The following is a 23,719-nucleotide window of genomic DNA, read 5'->3' as shown; positions in this document are numbered from 1 at the left end:
TCTTACTATACCTGGTTTTTAGAGCTAATTTATTGCTGCTCTCTTCTGTAGTCTTCTGTTTCTTTGTATATTCAGATTCCCTTAGACTGAATCGTACTAGAATCCTGTGCAGTTCTGTAAACTTCACACTAAGATTTGCAGTGGTTTTGTGCATCTGTGGTTACTGATGAAAAGCAGACTAGGGTTGTACTCCTCCTTTTTCTTCAGGAAAGATGCTGAGTCTTTTGGGTGCAGTGCTGAATGTTTTGAAAAGTTGCATAAGGTTAATCTGGGTGATTTAAGATTAACTGGTGGAGAGCATTTATGGACACCTTTTGCTTAAGAATGGCTAACTTTAAAAAGTTAATTCAGGGCTATTTTTGGTATAGCAGTAATCTGGAATCTTAAATGGAGTGTGTAGAGTTGAATTCAATTTCTTAGATAAGATGTAGGCATGTCATGGCTGAAACTTAATAGTTTGGAGTACAAATAATGATTGGTTATCTATCTGCAATTATAGTAATGTTACTTCAGTGGTGAAAGAGATGGACATCCTGAAAGAAATTGAATAGACTGAACAAAACAAAGCAGCTAAATATATTTAAACCATTCATTCTAATCCCCCATCTGAGAGTTTACAAACTGCTTGCAGTGGTTTTTTTAATCACTGATTTTTCAGAAGCTCTCCAGGCAGTTAGTAATGTTCTTGGTGAAATACGATGTTTCAGAGGCAGGTTTACCTGTTTTTTTTTCTCATAAATCGGTATGTCCCATATAAAGTTATGCTTCTCTGATATCTTAGGCCGTGGTCAGTCTTGCTACTACCGTGAAGTCAAATATTCACAGTTTAAGTACTAATAGGGGTTTAATCATATTAGTATTCAGTTTTTATCTTCATGCAAGTTCTTATGGCAGAGTGTCACTGTGAACTAGCAGAAGTTACTGGAGTTTGCATTTCTAAAAGTGCAAGTTGTGGGAGGCTTTTGTTCTTGTTTAATTGTAGATCTCTGGTGTTCATGCTTCTAATACTGGAACTTTAATTTGGTTGGTTGGTTTTTCTTTTTAAAATCTTGGTTAACTGTAAAATAAGTGGGAATTTGTAACTATCGGAGTGCAGGAATCTGTTCATCCTCAAAGAACAAACCTCTGGCAGCACCTGTCTAGATCCTTTAAGGATCCACCTGGATCCTTTAAGACCTAGGTTAAGCCTTAAGGAAGAGATAAAGGTTTTCCATTCTTGAGGTGTTATTGCAAGTATTTTGGCATGTGTTACCTCCCCAGTATATCTCTAATAGAACACTTGCATTTGTCAGACTCCTTTATTAAGAAGTCACCTGCTCTCACTGTTTTTTTTTCCTTATTAAATGCATTTCTTAATTCTATTTTTTAGAGCTGTTATTCTGTGTCACCTCCTAAGATTTTTAAACTGTTGAGTGATGAATGACATCTCACAATTAGTTTTTTATGTGAAATGTATGTAACAGTGACAAAATATTTACTTATGCACTCACCCAAGTTCCTGCTTATGTTTGCTCTAGTGCTAGACAGTTGGTTAGTGGAGCAGACTGAAATACGGAGACAGTCTCCTTATTTAGGTGACACAGTTTTTAAAGGGAAACAGCAGTAGAGAAAGTCATGCCTCATAGTTGTTAATTCTGTCTTTCATATGGAAGGCACGATATAATCCTAGAGCTTGAGCGCTCTAATACATTTCTACAGTAAATACAGCTCATCTCCCTTTTATTTTTTTTTTACTTCCCCATATCAACCTTGTAAATGGGCAGTGGCACTTTCTATTCGTAGAAGCTTTATAAGGGTGCCAAATACTACTGCCCAGGTCTTGGTCTGAAACTGAACGCAGACTATATTGAAGCAAACTGCAATGCTGTGTTACTGTCATAATAGTGCTAAAAACACATTTAGTATAGAATTCTGTTGCTTCATCCTCTGCCAGTTATTCTTGATCAAATGTATGTATTACAATTTAAATATAAAACCAAAAGCATTTATCCTGAAATTTTGAAGGCAATTTTTAATTTCTTGTTTGTTTGCTTAATGCTGGGAGAAACGAATTGCTTTATGTATCTACTTTGGATTAGTTTCTACTTAGTAGTTTCTTTGGTGACTGGTGACTTGACTTCTGTGCACTCCTGAAATAGTTACCAGTATATTGTAGCTTAAAAACTTATTTTACTTTAAGTTCCTGTGTATTAGGAGCCTGACAAAGTTCCTGATAAAGCTAGTGGTTTTCCCTATTTTCATAATACTGTACTAACCTATGAGGATGTGACATAAGAATTCCTCACAGTGCAGTTCTCAGAAGCATGATCTTGTCTTCATCTGGTTTCATTCTGATTTTATATACCATTTTGATTGTGTCACTTCATAAGAGTTCATTCCTTTCTTCTGGCATTCTGCCTTGGTCTTGTAGATGCCCATGAGCACAAAACTTGTCTCTACTTAGTAAGTAACAAGGACAACTTAAGACACTTGTTCATCTGCAGTTATTGAAATTCAGATGCTTAGTCTGCTGGTTTTGGGTAATTGTTTTCTTTCACTGCATATGTGTATTTTGCACACAGCTATAGGGGTCTGTTTTGAAATTTTTTGAGAAAAACGAACAGTACTTGATCTGGAAAACATGTCTGAAAACTAAAGGTGGTCCTCCAAAGTGAAGTTGTATTTCTTTCCATTCTGTGAAAAGGAGGATTGACATGCAGTTTAAATCCTCTATTGACTATTAAAAATTATCATGCATTAAAATAGAAAAACAACTCTTTTCAGTGGTTTTGTTTTCCTAGAAATATGTTAACTTCCATGAAGTTAGTCTTGTGAGGAAGGGCTGTGGTATCCTGTTTGGCCCTGAAGCAAGAAGTATTAAATGCTTAGCTCCTTCTAAGGTGCCATAGCAAATTCAGAAGTTAATATGAAGACAGTTTTCTGAGGATTTGAATGTTACAGATTTAAACTTCTGTCTGATGCAGTGACTGTGTCCTGCATTTGCAGACACTGTTTAATACGCTTCGTTTTAGCAGTATTTACCACCATGAAACTGAATCTACATGTGCTGTATAGCTAAATGATAAGCTCACTCCACCCATTCACTGAGGATAGCTTAGGTGATTTTTCTTTTTTTGTGGTAACCATGGTTATTAGCTTCCTCTGTGCAGTTCTTAAAATTGGCTAAGCTATTTCCATATACACAAGCAGGCATGAGTATTACAGTAAGGAGTCATTTCTTCTGTCTAGAACAACTGCTATATGTAAAATAGGGTGTAATAATGTGTATGCCTGTGGTAGAAGTCAGTAGCTTGTACTGACTTTTAAAAGCTAGAAAGATGGATGAAATACATCTGGGCTGACTGACCATGGACCAAGACACAGTGCCTGTTAAATATCAAAGTAGTTGAGCTAAAGAAATTTTCAACTCTAACAAAAATCTGAATAACTACACTTCTTGCTCCACAAGTATATTCATTTCATTACTTTTCATATCAATGAAAAGTATTTTTCATTTATATGTAGTGTGACTTTTTTTTTTTTTGGAGAGCATATTTCTGCAGATTGCAGGCAGTTTACACTTCCCTGTGTATGCTGCTTTCTAGTCACTGAACAATCTGAACAAGATAAGTAGCTGCCTGGCTTAGTTTTAGTCTGCAGGATGACTGGATGAATGTTCTTATAAACATTTTCTGTTTGTGTTTTTGTGTGGATTTTTTTTTGTTTTATTTGGACTTAGAGAAAGCTTAAAATAGCCTCTTAAATATAGGGTTTGGACTGAACTATTTAGCTCTTACATTTGAGGAGCTCAGTGCTGAATGACTGAAGCTATGATGGAACGCAATTCCTACTTAAAGGCCTGGAGTGCAGAGAAGAGTTGCAGGAAGCAGAAGGAATCTGTCTTACTGTGGTGCATTAAGTGCAATCACTAGAACTATGTTCTTTTACCTTACCTACCTTAAGAGTGTGCATGCATGTGTGCTTTCTTCCTATTCTCCTTTTGCATCCTGTTGTAGTAAAATCAAACACAAAAATCACAACACAAAATTTCTTAGCACTGTGAGCCTTTCTAGAATGTGTGTTTAAGGCAGCACAGTTTAGTCAGATTTGACTGCAATGCATGTAATATGCAGAAGAGGTGGTTGTTTATCAAAGTCTGTGTTGCACTTGTAAGGACAACTACAAGAGGATTATTGTACTTAGGTCTCACATAATTTGATCAAAGAGCTGCTATATTGATTAATCTTCTGTAATACTATTATGAAAATGCTTACTCAAATTGTAATGCTTTGTTTTACTCAGCAGGTATTAGACTGGTATGACATAGCTTATGATATAGTCACCCATAGCTGATAATAGAACATGAAAAATCTACTTACACATATGTTTTTAGCAATATTTTGGTGTTTTTTCAATCAGAAACTAGTTACAAGTCTTTTCCTTCAGAAGGCTGTTAACTGCAGGACACTGTATTTTTGTTGCTGCATACTTGTAATGGTGTGATTCAATGGAGTGAAAAAACATTCTTAGTGCATAGGAAATGTGTTGTTACTTGGGATTACTTTATTGACTTGTTATTGTGACTATTTAAGAAAAGTGATTCTATACCTCTCCTACCCCTCTTTTCATGAGTCCTCTAGGTCTAGGACACTTCATAGATCGAGTTAAAGAGCAAAGACAGCCTTCTCTTCCTTTCTCCCTCCCCTTCTCAGTGCTGTGTCACTTCATAATTCCAGATATGTGAATTGGAAGTATGTGTACATCTAGAAAATGTCTTCACTTTCTTAGTTTAGAATTTTCTGGGCATTATGAAGTGGCTGCTGCTTGTTTCTCTGCTAAATCTTGCCATCTTTGACATAAACTCATTAAGAGCAAAAGTGAGACTTATTCTGAGGGAACAGATTGAAATGCTTCATCTGAAGCAAGTCTTTTTGGGGTGTTGAAAGCATGTAGGCCAGAAGTACTCAAGAACTGACCTATACCTTAGCTCAACAGGAACTTATTCCTGAGGACATCTTAGGAACCATTGCGACTGGTTAATCGGTTTCAGCCTAATGTTTAATGTACAGCCTGATAGAATCTTAAATCTAGCCTTGTCTAAGACCTTTTTGTCTGTGTTTACCTCTTAGCCAGGCAGCACGTATAGAGTGAATGCCCTTGAGGCATGTTACCACATAGTTAAGTGGCATTTCATAGATCTTCACACTGGTACATCAGACAACATGCAGCCTCTTACCTAACAGTTACTACTTTAGAGAAAGTATGTAGGTGTGTGAGCGCCCTTTTGTTTGGTGCTTTGCTGCCTCCTGTATATATGGTGAAAGTGGTTCATGTAGTTAAACTGAATAGTAACTGTTACCTAGGTTGGTTTGTTTTTGCTTGTTTTGTTGTGGGTTTTGGTGTTTTATTTTTTTTTGGTTTTTTTTTTTCCTTTGGTGTTGTGCTTTGATTTTTATTTTTTTGTTTTGGTTTGTGGTTGGGTGTTTTTTTGTACTTTGCCTGCTGTGAAGTCTGGACTTCAGTTCAAATGTTGAGAGTTAGTGGGAGCTTTGTCTCTTTCTGAAAAGTGTCTCTGTGTGGGGGAATATTCAGTGTTCTGGTGTCTGAACATGCTTAAGAAATTTTGCCACAAATTCTAATCCTGGGCACATCAGATGACTGCCCTGACTGTTTCCTTGCAGAGGAAGAGATCACACCTTGTGCCCTCACAGGTCTTGTGCTGGTGCCCTGTAGAAGTAGAGTTTATTCAGTTCATTCAAATAAGTTCCATAAATCTTGCTATCAGACTGGTGGAAGCTTTGGGAAGCTGAGAGCTTTTTCTGAATAGTCCTTTTAAGACTGGGGTAGAGTTACTCTGGTGGAATTAAACTATTTCAAAGTTGGAAATGATATAACTTTCTTAAGTATATGCTTTAGTATAGCTGTCCTAGTAATGTTAGGGTGATGAGGCACTGGAATGGGTTGCCCAGGGAGGTTGTGAATGGTCCATCCCTGGCAGTGTTCAAGACCAGGTTGGACGAGGCCTTGGGTGATACGATTTAGCATAAGGTGTCCCTGCCCATGGCAGGGGGGTTGGAACTAGATGATCTTAAGGTCCTTTCCAACCCTAACGATTCTATGATTCTATGTAGGAAGAAAATTTTTGGCTTTGGAAGATGTCTTTACTCAAAAGATGTGGCGCTGGCTTATGACCCATATATTTGAGTATTCAATGTTTAAGGCAGTTCATCATGTGCATTATCTTAAACGAAAGGAAATCGGATTTGCTCAGAGGCTGGACATGATTTTTGGGCTTACTTAAGTGTTTCCCAGTCTCTGCTGAAATGCCAACACTACTACTATGTAGAAAACCTGTTTCTTGTGTTTTGAGTGAGATTTTGAATGATGGGAAGTCTTAGGAAGGGATAATATATATGCTGTAGGGCAACAATCCTGCTTTCTGAAACACTTAAACTATGAAATTCTAACTCAATTTATATTAATCTGTAATAAGAGGTAAAATTGCATGAGCTGGTCTGTTTGCATGAACTAACTCTACTGCTGCAGTGAGGGGAGGGAGGAGCTTAACACAGGGTGGAATTTGCTAGTGTCCCAGCTTGTGACTTCTGCTTCCAGCTAAACACAAGATGCTCCTCTGGGTGGCAACTTGTATGGCAAGTCCTAAACCAGCCCAGTCTTTGTATCTTGTCTTGACTAATCAGCTTGAAGAAATTTCATGAGCTGGGATTAGTGACAAATGTTTTGGGCCATCTTCTTGGGCTTTCCCAGCTGTCATTAGCGTCTTAGCATGACTCAGGTATTAGGGTTGTGATCTAACGTACGCACATATTCTGTTTTCTTCCTAATGGGTTTACATTGGTCTAGTGGCCTTTTGTGTGTTTCTGCAGTTGTGAAATTGATGCTCTGGAGGTGCTTCTTATTCTACAATGTCTGTCATGCAAGGCATGGTTAAAGTAGTGACTATCAAGTGAAACTGGCATGGTTGGCCTTCTAGATTAAGTCCCTATGAGACTTCCCTTCATGCTCTTTGCTTTTTCTCTAGAATAGATGAGATCTTAGGGTGGTATTGGAGCCACTGATGCTTGGATGGACTGTCCTGCTCCTGGCAAGATGATACTTTTCCTGAGGAGGGTACTTAAGAGCAGAGGCATGTGCTCTAGCTGTGAAATGGCCGTGCCACAGCAGTTCCTGGAACAGCTGATCTTAGCAGAGATTAGATTCTGCAAGCCCTTGTGCTGGCCTGTGTTTAGCACTGTAGGTACCTTAACAAGTGGGCTGGATTACTGTAGTGTGGTGTTAATGAAAGCTCTTGAAGTCTAAGCCACTATATTGTATAGCTTCCAAGTTCTGCTCTGGACAATAATTCTATTACAGCAGAAACAGGAAAATGTAATCAGATCTCCTTCACGAGAAGACACCAGTTGGTACACTGGAATAGTGGTTTTTACTGTGCCCTGATTTTGCTGAGTTCTGAGTTCTTTTATAACTGATTATGCTATTTCCAGTTGAACACTTGGTTCTTTCCTTACGACCTTGGTAACTGATCACATGGAATGAGTTGATTCACCACTTATTTACTGTATGCCATGGTTACTTAGCACATGTTCACAACATTGCTGAGCTTGGTGAGTCTAGAAATGAGTGGAACTGACTTAATTCTCTTAAACAGTTTTGTTAGCTGCAGTTCTGGCTGCTGCAGTGTGTTTTGGGGGAACAGTTTATGGAATCTATTTGTCACCTCACAGTTAGTCTTTCCACATTTCAGTTACTCTGTGTAACACCTCTATATCCTCCCTTTCCTTTCCAAATCAGTGTGTATATATAGATGTCTGGCTGGACATGGGATAAGAATGCTTTCAAATGCTTTCTGAATCATTTTTATAAAATGTTTTCTTTAGAAAGCAGTATTAGAGCTCTAGGACTTCTCATGAAAATGTGACTAAGAACTATGAAATATACTTGGAAATAGCTTTTTCCCAATGTCCTTTCTGAAATGTTTGATCACACGTTCTTTTTTCCCCTCCCTGATTTCTCATAGACTTTTCTCATGGGCAGCAAGACAAATGGCAGAACTGGACTTGGGTTCCATCTTGGTTTTTTGTTTCTTGTTTTTTGTTTGGGTTTTTTTTGTTTGGTTTTTGCTATGGAAATAGTATTATCACTCAAAATTTAAAGTGATAGTAATGTTGCTGTTCAGGTCTTTAAACAAAGAAATGGAAAATAAGCACTATTCAGCTGCAGCACACTGTGCAATTGATAAGAATACTATTTAGCAGGCAGTTTGATTGGCCTGCTTGTGTTGGTTTATGTTTCCGCTTCGCATTCATGTTCGATGAGTTTGAGTGATCATTTGCTTTCCTACACGTTCAAAGATAACAACTTTAGTGATGTCTAGAAGCCTCCCTTGGGCATAACAGGTAGCTTACAGAGTTTACAGAGTGGAAGTTGCTACCTGAGGTATGTGATACAGTGTATTATAAGAGCATTCTATATAGATTAAGAGTAACCTCAGTACTTTCACACCAGATTTTACCAATTGCTAGGATAAGATCAATGTAACTTCAGTGATTAGGTTATTAATTTCATTTACACCTTTTTAGTTGTGTGTGCATGGACTAGGTGTAGATGTTCCAATGCAGTTGTCTAATGCTCCAGTAAGAGATGCTAATGATGGCTTTTCTATGAGCAATGCTGAAGGTGGTACTTGGCTGTTGGATTGCAGGAATAGTTTTATTCTTTCTTTTTTAGTGGATATGAATTTGGGATGAGCATCACTGACTTTGTTTTTCAAATGTTTTCTGACTTAGTTCTTTAAATCCTTTTTGAAAGCTTTTAAAAAGCAATACACTTCTCAAACTATTAGGTGAGGAGGAAAATAAATGAAAGGGTTGTTATGAATGATAAAAGCCTCATGAGAGGCTGGGAAAAAAAGATTTTGTTATTGTGGTGGTGTTCAGTGCAGGGTTGTTAAATGCTAAAGGATTGGAAATCCTTACCAAAGGCTGCTGTTTGAATCATTTTGAGGATGCTTAGGTACAGAGGTAAACAGTAGCTTTGTGAGGAGCAGTAAAAACGCATCAATAGTGTTCTCAGCCTCTTTTGACCTGTAGGGTGAGACTCAAATAGAAACTGCAAAATGTCTGGGACAGATTTTTACAGAAAGAATCTGGATGATATTTATAATTTTCTACTGCTGTCCCATGGTTACTGTCCTCTTGAAATTTTCTTTAACAATGATACCCAGTGTTGTTTGGAGATAGTGTGCCAGGCCAGAGAAGAGATAATACTAAGGAAATGTATTCTGTTTGTCAGTTTGTGGCAGAAACAAAAATGAAGAAGGAAGTGTTGAAGTGTGTAGTACTTAAATGCTTACAATTTAAATCTAAACAATGCCATTTTCTCTGACGAATTAAATAATAAAAAAGGAAATGTTTTTTCTTGTCAGCATAATGTGGAAAGTATTTTCTTCTATTAATAGAAAAATCTTGAGCTAATGGAACACTTAAACAAGTTTGAGGAAGACCTTGGGATTGCACTGGAAGCTTAGGTTGTGATGACTTTTTAACTGTTTTAACTATGTAGTGCTTCAATTTGATGGGTAAGATTTCAGTGAAAAACCTGGTTACATACAGGAAACTTGTTATCATTTTGGTTATTGCAAACTAGAAACTCTAATGTATTATGAAAGGATTCTGTACTGCCATCCTAATCCCCTATATAAACATCTTCGTGTTGATTCTGGTAGTTGCTGAAATTGCCTCAGTCTTAACTTCCTGGTGTTAATCTGTTTCGCTTCTGAAAGTGTGGCATGAAAAGTTGGGGGTATAGGGAGAAATGTGGGAGGGTAACAAACCTTCAGTGTGTGAACTGGATATAGATTTGGGAGCCTGTGAACGCAGGGCTTGAGAGAGCTGTGTATTTCCATCTCTGTTAGTGGGGGTGTTGGTTGTGATAGTAGAGTCTTACAGTATTGCTGCTTGGTGGTAGGTGGGGTTATGAACTGGTGGCTGTGACAGAAGGGTACAGTGGAGGTTCAAAATAAGGAGCAGATCATGTTTCTGGATCAGTTCCAGCCAATCTGTGTGTTTACTGTCAATGACAGAGGATGTGTTGTTCCTGTATCATCCCTCTTGACTAGTATTCATGAAGCTTTCCAGGCAGCTACATCAGAGTTGAGCAAGCTGACAGTTATCTGAGAGTTTTTAGGGGGAAAGAGAGGAGAAAGTATTCAGTGATTCTTTCTGGATTTGTTTGACAGTGTGTTGTGCACTAGATTTTTGGTGTTGGCATAGGGGGTAAAACATTGATCAGCATACTCTCAGATAAGGGGTGGGGAGAAGTACTAGTGTTTCTGAAAAGGGATGTTTTCATTGTTTGAGCCTCTGAACATGGCAAGTAGCTCCTCTGTGGAGATCCATAATTTGTAATGTGCTAATCAGACTGTGGGATATGTGATACTAACTTACAGTATGATACTAGTCAGTTTTAAATGTGCCCTGTCATAAGAATTCACTTGGTGTCTTTCTGCTCTCACTAGATGATTATAGTTAATGGTTGTCTCTGAAATGTCACATGCCTTGCAAGGACTACTGTCTGTTTTAGACTTTAAATGTGAGTTATGAGGTATGGACTTCTGTGTATACTTCAGTGCTAAAATGGCTTTTATCTGGGTTGTGCAGCTTGTGCATGTTTTCCTTACTACCTGCTAATGTTATAAAATACTCTGCAGCTTTAAGCTCACATTAAACTTTTAGGAAGGGGGTTCTTACTGCTGTGGGAAATATTCAGTAATGTCATAAATGTGACCCCTTATTTTTGAGTTGGCACTGCAGCTTTTTAGAACTAGTGCAGGGAAAAAACTGATAGACATTATATTCTTAATCACCCAAATATTTTTAGGGTGTATCACTGATAAATTTACTCTGTGTGATTTCCTCTTCTGATGGCTGATAAGCTGCAGCAGAGTCACTTTAAAGTACACATTAGTCACTGTGATTCCTCACCACCCTGTACTGAAAGTGATGACTAATCTTTGGGTCTGACTTTCCATTATGAAGTGCAACCTTTACCCTCAGTAACTAGGTGGAGATTTCACAAAACAGTCTAAAACATTCCTGCCTTCTGTGCTGGCCCCCTCATCCTGCAGCCAATGATCTGCAACATTTGTGTGAGCTAGGAAGGATACGTGGGGCATCAGATGTGTTGCTAGGCTCTTAAGAATTCTTCCGATGTTGCTGGCTCCTTGAGAACCATCTTGCTTTGGATCATGGTTCAACAGCATCAGCAGTGCTATAGCAGAATGAAAGCAGTTGGCAGTGGAAAGCAAACTATATAAAAGCCTGATGATCCAAAGGTTTCTTCTGGCACTCTTCCAGAATTATTTTGCCTGATGGGACTGAGGTAGTACACTGACTTCCACTCTTTATGGAGTGTTTGTAACAGTCAGTCTTAATGAATGGAAAAAAGGTCATAAGACCAACATTTCTTTGCAATGTTAGAAAATACGTAGTGATAAAGCACCTTTTTTTAGCTGTCATTCAAAAGCAGCTGATTCAGTGCTTAAGTATCAGTTCCAGTTAGCAGGCTGTTTTGCCCAGATGTGAAATACTGAAACAGACTCATTTTGGATTCAGTAAGATGAAGACTTAATGTCATCTTTCTGGAGTGAAGAAGTTGTGAGGGAGTCTTTAGCCTATTGGAAAAATGTCAGTATTTCTTTCAGCTTTGTTGAATAGGGATTTAGCAGTGTGGATTGGCAGTGAAGGCAGCCAACACTGTCCTGAGTTGTATTTAACAGGAACATAGCCAGGATTCATAGGGAAATGATTATTCCTCTTTGTGCAGCACTTAGCCGTATCTAGAATACTGTCAATTCTGTAATACAGCTTTATCTTACTTGCAGTTCTTTAGCGTCACATGAGCTATAAATGTGTTGACAGCCCATGTTGTTATGTTGATAAACTTATAACTTTTAGATAAACTGCAGTTCAGTTTGTACATCTATTTGTATATTGTAAGCATAAACATTGTATAGCTGAATGGTGAACGCAACTCTGAAAATAATTATAGGGAAACAGAAACAATAAGTAGACCTGTTAAACTCAGTCCTGTTTCTGCATACCTGAATGTACTTTGCCCAGATCTTGCTTAGCAGTTGTGTTTTGGGAGTATTTCATTTTTCCTCCTAGTGGCCTGTATGCTGTGGGACATACATAGAGCGTGGAAGAAGGGATGCTATTAAAACAGGGACCTCAAATGCTTAGGGAAAAAAAAAAAATAATTAAAGAACCCCCAAAAACTTAGTTTTTATTCATTGCTGTCAAGGTAGTAGAGGCTACCCAGCTTCTTTTCTAGTTCTGGTCCCATACATAGTCCTAAAAATGTGACTGAAGAAAACACAAACTAGCCAGCAGTTGTTTCCTGCTAATTGTGATATAGAGAACAGCAATATGGTACTATAACTGTTCCTCATGTTATCTGTGTCATATTTTTCTTTAGTGCTTTATTTACAGACCCTTTTTCTGCAACTACCATATACAGGAATATGTTACAGCTGCCTCAAATATTTGAGCCAACCTTAACAAAAGTAAATGAGGTTTAAAAATATTACTGCTTAGAAACCTTTTCCACCTTGTGTATGAATATGTAGCTTTCCTTAATGTCAGTCAATCAGTCCTACTGTTACGGATGTTCTTTTTCCAATAGTATTGTTCATATATGGCACAGCAGGTTAAGAACTGCTTATCTGGAAAGCCTATCTAAAGTGTGACTATTCAGTCCATAATAAATTATGAAAGTTAAAATAGTTTGAGAAATGTTACAGAAATTCCAATTATGGCATGAGAAGCACCTGTTGTGAGCTAACTTTATGTGAAAATGACCTTTATGTGAAAATTGGATGACTAACAAGCTAAATAAAGCTGTTTGTTATTCTTCAGTTCTAGCATAAAGAGCCAAACATAGATGTGCTTTCTTAACACTTGTCTCAAAGCTGTACCCCCAGTCAACTATTTTCTTTAGAATGACAGCCAAATGGAGATGTGAAGAAATAAAGGAGCTACTTGCATGGGAGCAAGTAGAAACTCAGGATAAACAGTTAGGATCTCTGCTGCTCTTTCATCTTTTTCACTGCTAAGATTTTCTTTTAAATACTTTGTTTCTTGTGGCAATTACAAGTTCTGTTGTAATACTGATGGTTAAGAAGCTCTGCTCCTTGAAGAGGGTATTTATTTTTAGATGGTATTGAAGTTTTTTCCAAAAAGAAAACTTTTTCCTAAAACCTGAGTGTATCTGTTACAGGAATTGTATTTATCCTTTTGGGTTACATTGCTAATTTTGTGTGAGTCTTTGAGACTCGCCCAGTGGATGTTCCATAGTTTAGAGCAGTTGGGTTTGATTTCCAGACCCTAGATGTTGGCAAGATGACCAGGTCTGAGCATTGCTGCCTGGTTACCGAAGAAGTCTAAGGCCTACTACTAGGCAGTTTATGGACATCTAGTGGTTTGGATATGGGGGCATTCCAGGTTTGACAAAAGAAGCAATAGGATGTTTAACTGAAATTAACATGCTACAGCCTGTAGCAGAGAATTAGACTGTTTGTGTTCTTTATCTGTCACTTGTCCAGCCAGTCAGATTGGCAGCAAGGGACTGAAAGCTTCATGCAGAGTGTTTCTGTCTTTCATCAATAGTTTCTGCTTTCCTTTAGAATGCGGGAGGAACAGGTTGGAAAGGTGCTGTAAAGGAAAGTCTTTATGTTCTTGCAGATTGCTGATCAGATAATATATAGCACCTTGAACTATCAATGTAAACAAAGTTTTGACCGCAGTATGCACTCTGCTTGGAATAATCTTGATGAGCCATCAGAAACAGTAGATCAATATGCCTTATGATCCATTTAAAAGGACCAAGAAGGAACAGAACTTTTTCCTGCAAGCTGTAGGTATAATTGCTTTAATACGTTAATGTAAAAATTTGACTGCCACTGTACTTTTAGGTTGTGAGGTTATTGTTCATCTGTAGTTCAGATGCTCTTTGATCTTTAAGGCTTACTTATGTCATTAAGTATCTGAAAATTTTCCTTTTAGTTATGTTACTAGGTTTGAGGTATTTTGGGGGAAGAGAAGGAATTAACAAAGGCTACTATTAACTTTGCTGCTGTTTTTCAGAAAATGAATATTTCTAAAAATGTTTCACAATGCAAGATACAAAAGATCAAGTTTTGCTGATCCCTCCATCAGTGACTGCTGTGTGTAATGTTGAGAAAAAGGGTCTTGACTTTGAATTCTATGTAGATTGGTGTTGCAAAACTTAAGCAATTGCAGAGGTTAAGATTTTTTTTTTCTCTGTCACGTAAGCATTCTGTCACGTTTATCTTTAGTAGATAGGGAATAGAATGTGTGTGTTTAAAATACGACTTGTGAAAGTTGCAGTGTTGTTCTACTACTACACTATCAAGTAAGCTGTTGCTTTTACAGCTACTCTAAAAGAATATTCTTTGTAGGAAGCATCTGAGAGGTCATGCCTGCCTCATGGATTAAACATCCCCTTCTAGGGTAGCAGAGTTTACAGTATGATTAGTAAAAGGGAGAGAAAGTGTCTGAAATCACCACTTGTTTTCTTGGGTAGTGTTTTTCTTTGCGTGGTGGAGAGTTGTTCATGGCATGTGTCTGTATTTTACCTAAACTTGTTGATCAGGGATTTAGGAAAGGTCAACCAGTGATAGTGGATTTCAGAAACACTGCTGAGAGTTAACTTAGAAATTCTTCTTGGGAGATTTACACAAATAATACTGAAATAGTCATGTTTGGGATCTGAACCTTTACTCTTTCTCCCTTTCAGCAGTAAGAGCTGAAATCAGTGGGATTTACATGCTGACCATGTTAAATGTCTTCTCTAGTTGGGGGGGATGAGGGAAGAGGACCAAAACACAAACACCTGACTTTCCAGGCTGTGTTGGTTTTAGATTGGCCTTGCTATCAAGAGATCAGTTACTGGACAGGTTTTTCCTAAGCAGGGTGTTTTGTTTTGCCAGGTTTTGCGATATACTTTTACGGAGAAACTCTAGTTTCCATCATGGTGATTTCATGGCACATACAGTGTGACAAACTGCGGCAGCCTGCATTGGCATGCTGAGACTTGAGGTGATGGTAGTATTGAACTTCTCCTAGAGAAACAATAAAACAAAAACTAAAATTGCTGGTAGATAATGAACACTTTTATACAGTAATACTGCTTTTGTCATAGGAGCTAACAGAGTAATAAAAATAGGTATATCATAAGTAAGTGGTTTCACAGAACTTTAAAGACAGTGGAGGTGGGGAATAGCCTTTGTTTCTAGCAGGGAGCAATGTCGGTTCTGTGGAGGTGAACTGCATTCAATTCTTTGTAGAAAATGCTGTTATAAAAAGTGTGCGTATCTGATTATTTTTTTATCCAATGTGATTTTAATGAATCGCCTGAAATAAATCCCGTGTGATAATGAATCTTGCTATTTGTTCCTGTTTAAAAAAATATCCATGTAGATGTATTTTAAAGTAACTAAAGGACAAACACAATCCATTTTTGGTCTGTTCTACATAGAGATTACTATAACAAAGAATCTAATCCAGAAGTGTATTTCTCAGTTCTCTGAAATTTCAGGCATTATTTAGTGGGTACTGCAGTAGCTATCTAGATTATTTTTGTGTGTGTGTGCAAGTTTCTTTTGTGTTTGGGGTTGTTGTTTTTGGTGGTGTAGCCAGGTTTTTGTCTTGTGGGTGGGTTGTGGGTTTTTTAGCGTTGAAAGACTCGTTTGGATCCAAGAAAATATAATAGACCTATCTACCCATGGAATAGATTTTTCTTCTAGGTGAATCCAAATTACTTTATGCCTTACAAAATCAAATCCTGCAGTGCCATTTTGTTTTCTATCATCAGAACTAACATGATTGTCTGATCTATATGGACAAACCATGTTAATATCTGTCAATAGGGTCAAAAAGGAGATACTTTGTATGCAGTGCTCCATAGCAGTAAACTTCAGTATTGCTGCAGACATGGATTAGTCCTAATTCTGACAACTGATAAAACAAGTGCTGTCAGCATCATTAAAGTCTGTGGATCTTGTCCTTAAAATATAATTAAAAAAATTTGAAATTGGTACTAGTTCCTAAACTGATCAAAGATTAAGTTTTTCTGTAACCTGATGTCTCTAGTTTGCCTTTTGACTCTATATGTAAGTAAATTTGGCTGGAACTTAGAACAGCATTTCGTTGTGTCACATTACTAGTTCTGAAGGTACTCAGAATTTATTTGGATTTTATTTTTTTGCAGATGATACAGCTCTAGAGGAAAAGACTGACCTTCATGACTTGCTTGACAGGATCTGAGTAGTGAAAGCACAATAGACACCTGTTAGAGTTTAACAGAAATAGAAATTCATCCAGGAACAAGAGCATTGGACTTGAAGAAATAAGACTTCAGAGCTCAGAAGTTGGTCACTGATAAACCCTATTTGGGAATATAGCGTGGGAATGAATACTATTGAGACAGCAAAACTTGAAGAGCATATGGAGAGTCAAAACAATGACGCTTCTAACGGCTACTCACGACCTACTCTCTCAGTCACTGAAGAGAGCAAAAATGGCACTAGCAAACCAAAGGGCTTGTCTAATGGCTTGCGAAAAACAACAAAGAAATATCCTGATTACATCCAGATTGCTATGCCTGCTGAGTCTAGGAACAAATTTCCTCTGGAATGGTGGAAAACAGGCATTGCCTTTGTCTATGCTCTCTTCAACTTGATTCTAACAACTGTTATGATCACTGTGGTCCATGAGAGAGTACCTCCAAAGGAGTTAAGCCCTCCCTTGCCTGACAAATTTTTTGATTACATTGATCGTGTGCAGTGGGCTTTTTCTGTATCAGAAATAAATGGAATGATACTACTTGGATTATGGATATTCCAGTGGTTGTTTCTTAGATACAAGTAAGCAGCTATATTTTTTTTTCCTCTGGTGTATGTTTTCAGAACACTTGTTTCCAATTTTAGCTTTGAGTACAATAAATTTCATGGTAGAATTTGTAGCAATACTGTAGAATGGGGTTGGCAGAAAAATGCCAAAGGGATGACTGCTTTAGAAACTGTTCCATTGTCTAGGCTGGATACAGAAACACAGACTTCTCCTGAGTATTGCATAATGTTTCTAAAATCTGAATTTGACACCCATGTTGTACAAGTCAAATTTATTCTGGGATTGGGCTTTTCAGCATGTATTTACTGACGTGACAACGTTTAAACAGGAAATCATGCTGATGTAAGAAATGGCTTCTGAATTTGATGAAGAACCTTCTGTCCTCTACAGCTAGATTGGAAGCTTTTTCCAGTGTTGACTAAAACTATACACAGAATCATAGAATAATAGATAGTTGGGGTTGGAAAGGACCTTAAGATCATCTAATTCCAACCCCCCTGCCATGGGCAGGGACACCTCACACTAAACCATCTCACCCAAGGCTCTGTCCAACCTGGCCTTGAACACTGCCAGGGATGGAGCATTCACAACTTCCTTGGGCAATGCATTCCAGTGCCTCCCCACCCTTACAGTAAAGAATTTCCTCCTTATATCCAATCTAAACTTCCCCTGTTTAAGTTTTAACCCGTTACCCCTTGTCCTGTCACTACAGTCCCTAATGAAGAGGGGACTGTCCAGCATCTCTATAGCCCCCATTCAGTTACTGGAAGGCTGCTATGAGGTCTCCACGCAGCCTTCTCTTCTCCAGGCTAAACAGCCCCAACTTTCTCAGCCTGTCTTCATACAGGAGGTGCTCCAGTCCCCTGATCATCCTCGTGGCCCTCCTCTGGACTTGTTCCAACAGTTCCATGTCTTTTGTTTTTGTTGACACCAGAACTGCACACAATACTTGAAGTGAGGTCTCATGACATATTTAAGTCAAGTATATGCTTACAATATGGGACTAAAAAGAGAAGCACACAGAGTCAAAGGTAAACTGCACCTGACTGCATACCCAAGTTAGACTGAGGTCATGTTAACATTGGTGCGAGCTTTGTGGTAGCTCTGTACTATTATGAGCCAGCACTGAAGAAACCTTTGATTTAAAGAAGTGTGTGGTAAAGAGCTGGGGATGGAGCTGCCCTTTAATTCTAGGGTTTTAGACTTCTAATAAAGCTAGAGCACCATAATGGTTGTATGTGTATCCTGCATGTGAATTTTATACTCATTTTTCCCCTCCACCCTTCTTCTGCTTTCAGATCAATAGTGGGACGCAGGTTCTTTTTTATAATGGGAACTTTGTATCTGTACCGCTGTATTACTATGTATGTTACCACCTTACCTGTGCCTGGAATGCATTTTCAGTGTGCGCCAAAGGTAAGAGTCTTTGCTCCCCAATTCTTGCTTTAGTCTGCCTGAGCCCTTATGGCTGAGGCCATAAGAGCAAATAGAAGCTAATGTTCCAGGTGTTGTGAAGTAACACAGATTACTTTCAGTTGATGTCTTCAGAAACATAGATTGTACTAAACCAAAAATAGTGAGATATGCAAAGAGCCTCAAGTTGTTGCTGCAGTTAAGATGCTTTAAAGGAGAACACCTGTGTCAAAATAGTGCTGCTACCAAGCTAGTAAACTTGTTCCTGAGGCTTGAGCCACTCTTAGTATTGCAGCAATTCCTATTACATAGATGGTGGGGTACCTGTTTGTTCAGTCTTCTTTCACATTGGGACAATTTAGGATCATAGTGGATGAACTACTTACGAACTGGGATCTATTTAAGAAAATCTTTATTTGTATACCACTATTGTAAAGACTCAACTGTTTTGTTTTAATATCTTGAGGAATGACTTTGTGTGTTGTAGATTGAGAAGTGGGGAGAGGTAAGCAAAGGAGAACTTAACTGTCTCTGCCAGAAGTACGTATTGCTAGGATTAAACCAGGATTAATTACTTGAACTCTGGAAAGACATGATAGCTCTTCTGGATTTATGTTTTTGTCCCATGTGAATATCTCTCTGATTATGTAAAACTGAGTTATCCTTTTAACTTGCTTGTGTTTGGGTTCCCCCCCGAGTTAATCTTAAATAGCTAGGTGAAACTGAGTGTTTGCCTAGTGTGTATGAGAAGTCAAAAGCTGATCCTCATGCATGTTTCAAAAAAAAAAAAATCCTCTAAATTTGAGCAAGTCTTGACTGAGCTTGTAACCAAATCTAAAATTTAGTTTGAGGGTTTTTTTTGCTCTGTAGAAAAATTGCTCAGCTATGAACAGACTGACAAGCAGTACACAAGGTTGTATGGTATTGAAACTAGTTTTGAATGGGTTTTACCCATTCCATCAATTGCTATCATGAGATTCCTGACCTTATGAATTCTTAATGTTTACCTTTCCAATATACTGTGCATCTCATTCTCATACAGTGCATATTTTAAAGTAGCCTTGGAAAGCATAGGCAGAATGCTAGTGTTACCAAGCTGGTCGTTTGCACCTGACAGCTTTGATGCGCATGCCCATTTGTTTAAGAATATGGGAAAGAAAGTCAAAGAAATCGAACATGTGTCCTTTTCTCCCTGTCTGCCTGACTCCACATGTGTTTGGGCAAGAAGTTTACTCAAGTTGCTTATGGTGTACCTTTAAACTTTTTTGTTTTTTGGTACTCTTTTTGGGTGTTGTAGTTGAACGGAGATGCGCAGGCAAAGGTTCAGAGGATCCTACGACTGATTTCTGGTGGTGGTCTATCCATAACTGGATCTCACATCCTGTGCGGAGACTTCCTGTTTAGTGGTCATACTGTGGTATTAACTCTGGTCTACCTGTTCATCAAAGAGTGTAAGTGATGGTATTTCAATGGTTCTTTTCTTGTTCAAATCCATTGTACTGGGAAAACACACCTTAAAGGTTTCAGTATGTGTTTTATATTTTTGTACCAAAATATAAAACTACAGCTCTCAGTTAGTGGTCAGACGTACGCAGACTGTACATGTATGGGTTTGAAATATAAATCGTGACTCTGAGTGGAAATGGAACATGGGTGTAGTGGAAGTGGTGTAGCCTTTAATTGAAGGCTTAATGTGACTAGACATGTATAGTGTGTACTAGTTGATTGAAGGAAGCTAGCTTTTCATTACTCATTAACAGGTTACTCAAATCTGGGGTAAAACATACTGTAGATAATTAGGTAAATTAGCTCTGTACAGATTGGCTGACATACCTTAGATTTTAAAGGATTTATTTTGTGGTGTGAGCATAGCACCATTACACACCTAAACTACATGCAGAGTCAAAGATTTTTTTTGTGAAGTCTGCTATATGTTAGTTACTGCAAACAGTGAAAAGTTGATTCATCCTCTTTGGATGTCTTCTGCTAGGGTCTCCTACTTTTTGCCTCTTGAAGTTGATAAAAATTTGGCAAGCACACAAAAAAATATAATTAGGGCTATGGTTTCACCCTTTGCTTTACATTGCAGTGGTGCATGGGGGGGGGGGGATTCAATCTGTGCTGCACACACAGCATCGATTGAAGCTTTAGAGAGTAGAGCACCGATTTCTGAATCTGATATATTGTAAGCAATGCTGGTACCCTGGGAACTTGGCCACTCATGAATGCATAGTGGGGAGTTCCCTTTTCAGTTCACGTATTTGGAATTGGAATCTTCTCTCCTACTGTTGTGTCCCAAACTATGCAAATGCTAGATTGGCTCATGGGAATGTGCTGACTGAAACAAAATTAAGACTAGCGAGCATTAGTTGAGTGCCTTCCTCTTACGAAAACGTTGAGGGAGGAATGTGTTGCAATGCTGTGTTCTGCCTTACACAAAGCCCACGATATAGAAATGCCCGTTTCATGTGACAAACTTGAAATCTTTGGATGCAAGATACTCTTCTTCAAACAGGGATATAAGATGCTGTTCATAGTCTGCTGATTCTTAGGCCTGGGTCTTTCTTGTAAAGTGAACATTCCTGAGGGAATGGCACGTGTAACTCATCAGTATTATTAAAACAGCCTAATACATCTGTTGTTTGCCTTGTTTTGTGTATGTTACTGCAGCTTAATGCTGGTCACATACCCTTTTAATACCTTTAGTACCAGAAAGATGCAGGTAACCCAATATGTCTGTGGCTTGTATAACTCCTGTACTTCTATCCTAAGAGGTTTGAGGAATTATAATATACAGATATTTGTAATAAGCCCTTTGCTGCCTAATTGTTTGGCATATATTTCAGAGGACTTGTGCTCTATAAATGAGAAATGAATAGCTTTCCTTTCTCTGACTCCCATATAATTAGCAAAATACTATCTGAGCAAGGACTTAAGCCCTGTAATTGCTCTGAATTAGAGGTTGCTTATGGTACTTTTTCTGCTTTTTTGATGACACGTCTGCAGTGCAAGATGCATTCTGAGGTGGTTATTTCTGGCTTAGTGGTTTTATTTTTTCTCTGCTCTTTCTTTCATCCCCTGCTGCTTCACTTACTGCCCCATATTCCACTTTTTTTTCCCCAAGAGTAGTTATTTATGTTTTTAGCTTTAGTTTGTCTGTCTTGCTTTGGGCTGTTTTCATCAGCTGCTTTAGATGATCTGGCTCCTTATATTTTATTTTTTTTTAAATCAGTAGATACAGATTTGTCTGCAGTGTTTTGGGGGGAGCTAAGAGACTTTACTGTCTTGACACTTGCACCAAAATTTAAGTTGTCCCACCGTAACTGTTTTGCACAGGCCTCTCAAACTTCTACTGTGTAAGCTTGTTGAGATCATAACTTTTCTGCTGGTATTGTGTGAAAGTAAAGGCTGACCATTGCCGCACAAGGCAAGGGGTGCCAAAACCTCCCACTGAGAGTGAAATGAAGCCCGTTAGCCTGTCAGAAGTTATGAATGGTCATTGTGACACCCAAGGCCTTTTCAGTGGGGACAGAAGGGCAGGAAAACTTTTCCCCTGAAGTGGCTTAAATGCATTTTGAAGAAGAGCTTCACTCCCATTTGTTAATCTTTAATGAAAGGGTATAAATTCACATACTGTACTTCACTGTACAGTGTATTCTGTTGCACAGAACAGAGGTTTCATGCAAAGCAGGTAAAACCTAGGAATTAAAAGTCAAGTATCTTTTCCTGTTTAATCTATGATTCTGCTCAAGTTTATATCAATTCTAGGTATTTTACTAGAGTGTAAGTTTACTTGAGCATAGACTGTAAAAAGAGCAGTCCCAATACACCCAAGTAAAATAAAGTGTATGTTTTGCCTCAATTCTGTCTCTTGCTCTGCACCCCATACCCTAGAAGTGAATTAACTGGAAAACTTAATCTGACCAGAAAATGGGTGATGGTGTTGTCTATCTCTGTAAGCTCTTCTTGGATTCACTTTACAAAGTGAGAAAACCTCAGTAAGTTTGTGTAATTCTTTAGTCTTGTTTTCTGTGTCAAAACAAAGTTCTTGTACTAGTGTGGTATAAATGAGTTATGCTTTAAAATTTAGTAGCCCAAATTAAATAATCATAGCATCATAGACTGATTTAGGTTGGAAAGGATCTTAAGATCATCTAGTTCCAGCCTCTTTACCATGGGCAGGGGTGCCTCACACAGACCAGGTTGCTCAGAGCCTTGTCCAGCTTGGCCTTGAACATTGCCAGAGACGGGCATCTACAGCTTCTCTGGGCGACCTGTTCAGTGTCTCACCACTCTCACAGTGAAGGATTTCTTACTTGTATCCAACCTAAATCTCACCTATTTCATCTTTTATGTTTTCCCCTTCCCTTTGTGGATTGCTATAACAAGATACATCTTTTTTTGTGTGGTTCTTTTTTTTTCCATCACTTTCCTATTTCACAGATTCACCACGTCATTTCTGGTGGTATCACTTAATCTGCTGGCTAATGAGTGCTGCTGGCATAATTTGTATCCTTGTTGCTCATGAACACTACACCGTAGATGTCATCATTGCTTACTATATCACCACACGGCTTTTCTGGTGGTACCACTCAATGGCTAATGAAAAGGTGAGTAGCAAATATCTTTGGAGTCAATGTATAGCCTGCATTTGTTAATAATGCTCACAGGTTCTTAATTTTGAAATAAAAATAGGAGTTCCATATTGAAGTTTAAACAAATTGGGCAGGAAGTTTCACTTTACTGTGGTTTAAGTAAATATTTAATGAATTAAGATGTTCTTTTTGATCTGTGGCTGTTAATAAGTTATTGCAAAAATTATTTTTACAAAGCTAATTTTTGAAATTCCTTATAAACACTTCTTGAACTTTAAGGTTTTATTGCTGTAGTTGATGTATAGAATAGCCCTTGTTTGTTTAAGCTTATGAATACACAGTAGTTTAGTAATTTATAACCAACCTAAGTTACCTAGACCATCCTAAAAATCTAGTGGCAGTTCTTTCTGTAACTGTCACTAAAAGTACATTGTTCAGAAGGTATCTGCTGCAGTTATTTTAAGAACACCTTCAAGCAGGAGCATAGATCTCAAGTCATTTCAATCTAGTTTTCAGCTGTTAGTCATCAATGGAAACGTGACATGTCTGAAAGGACTTGCATTCAAAGATGTGAGTGCTTGGTCTCCCTGAATATTGTATAGCAATGAAGCATCTTTTTCTGTTAAAGATGCTTAGTTTGTAGTATACATTTGGACTATGATGTATACGTTACCTCAGTAATTTGTTTTTTCTAGGCTGAATGCACTTTGTCTTTACAGAAATGCATGCAAATATATTGAATTTTTTGTGGTTGTTGTGACTCAATGTAATTGAGTGTAA

At 38.1% G+C, this 23,719-nt stretch overlaps 1 protein-coding gene across 3 annotated transcripts in view; it reads left to right on the top strand.

Moving 5' to 3' along the window:
- The window catches only part of SGMS2 (sphingomyelin synthase 2), a 43,638-nt gene that overhangs the window by 17,903 nt on the left and 2,016 nt on the right, over positions 1-23,719 (top strand). For all 3 annotated transcript variants that reach the window (XM_057404579.1, XM_057404578.1, XM_057404580.1), the window contains exons 2-5: positions 16,291-16,945; positions 18,230-18,347; positions 19,642-19,795; positions 22,788-22,954. In XM_057404579.1, coding sequence (XP_057260562.1) covers positions 16,491-16,945; positions 18,230-18,347; positions 19,642-19,795; positions 22,788-22,954 — 894 coding nt within the window. In that variant the 5' untranslated portion in view covers positions 16,291-16,490. The remainder of the gene's footprint in view (positions 1-16,290; positions 16,946-18,229; positions 18,348-19,641; positions 19,796-22,787; positions 22,955-23,719) is intronic.

Source organism: Pezoporus wallicus, unplaced genomic scaffold, assembly GCF_028554395.1.
Source record: "Pezoporus wallicus isolate ANWC-B61680 ecotype Strahan unplaced genomic scaffold, APGP_CSIRO_Pwel_v1 contig_1583, whole genome shotgun sequence".
In the NCBI taxonomy this organism is placed as follows: domain Eukaryota; kingdom Metazoa; phylum Chordata; class Aves; order Psittaciformes; family Psittacidae; genus Pezoporus; species Pezoporus wallicus.
Note: the sequence above shows the minus strand (reverse complement) of the source record. Positions and strands in the feature narration are given on the sequence as shown.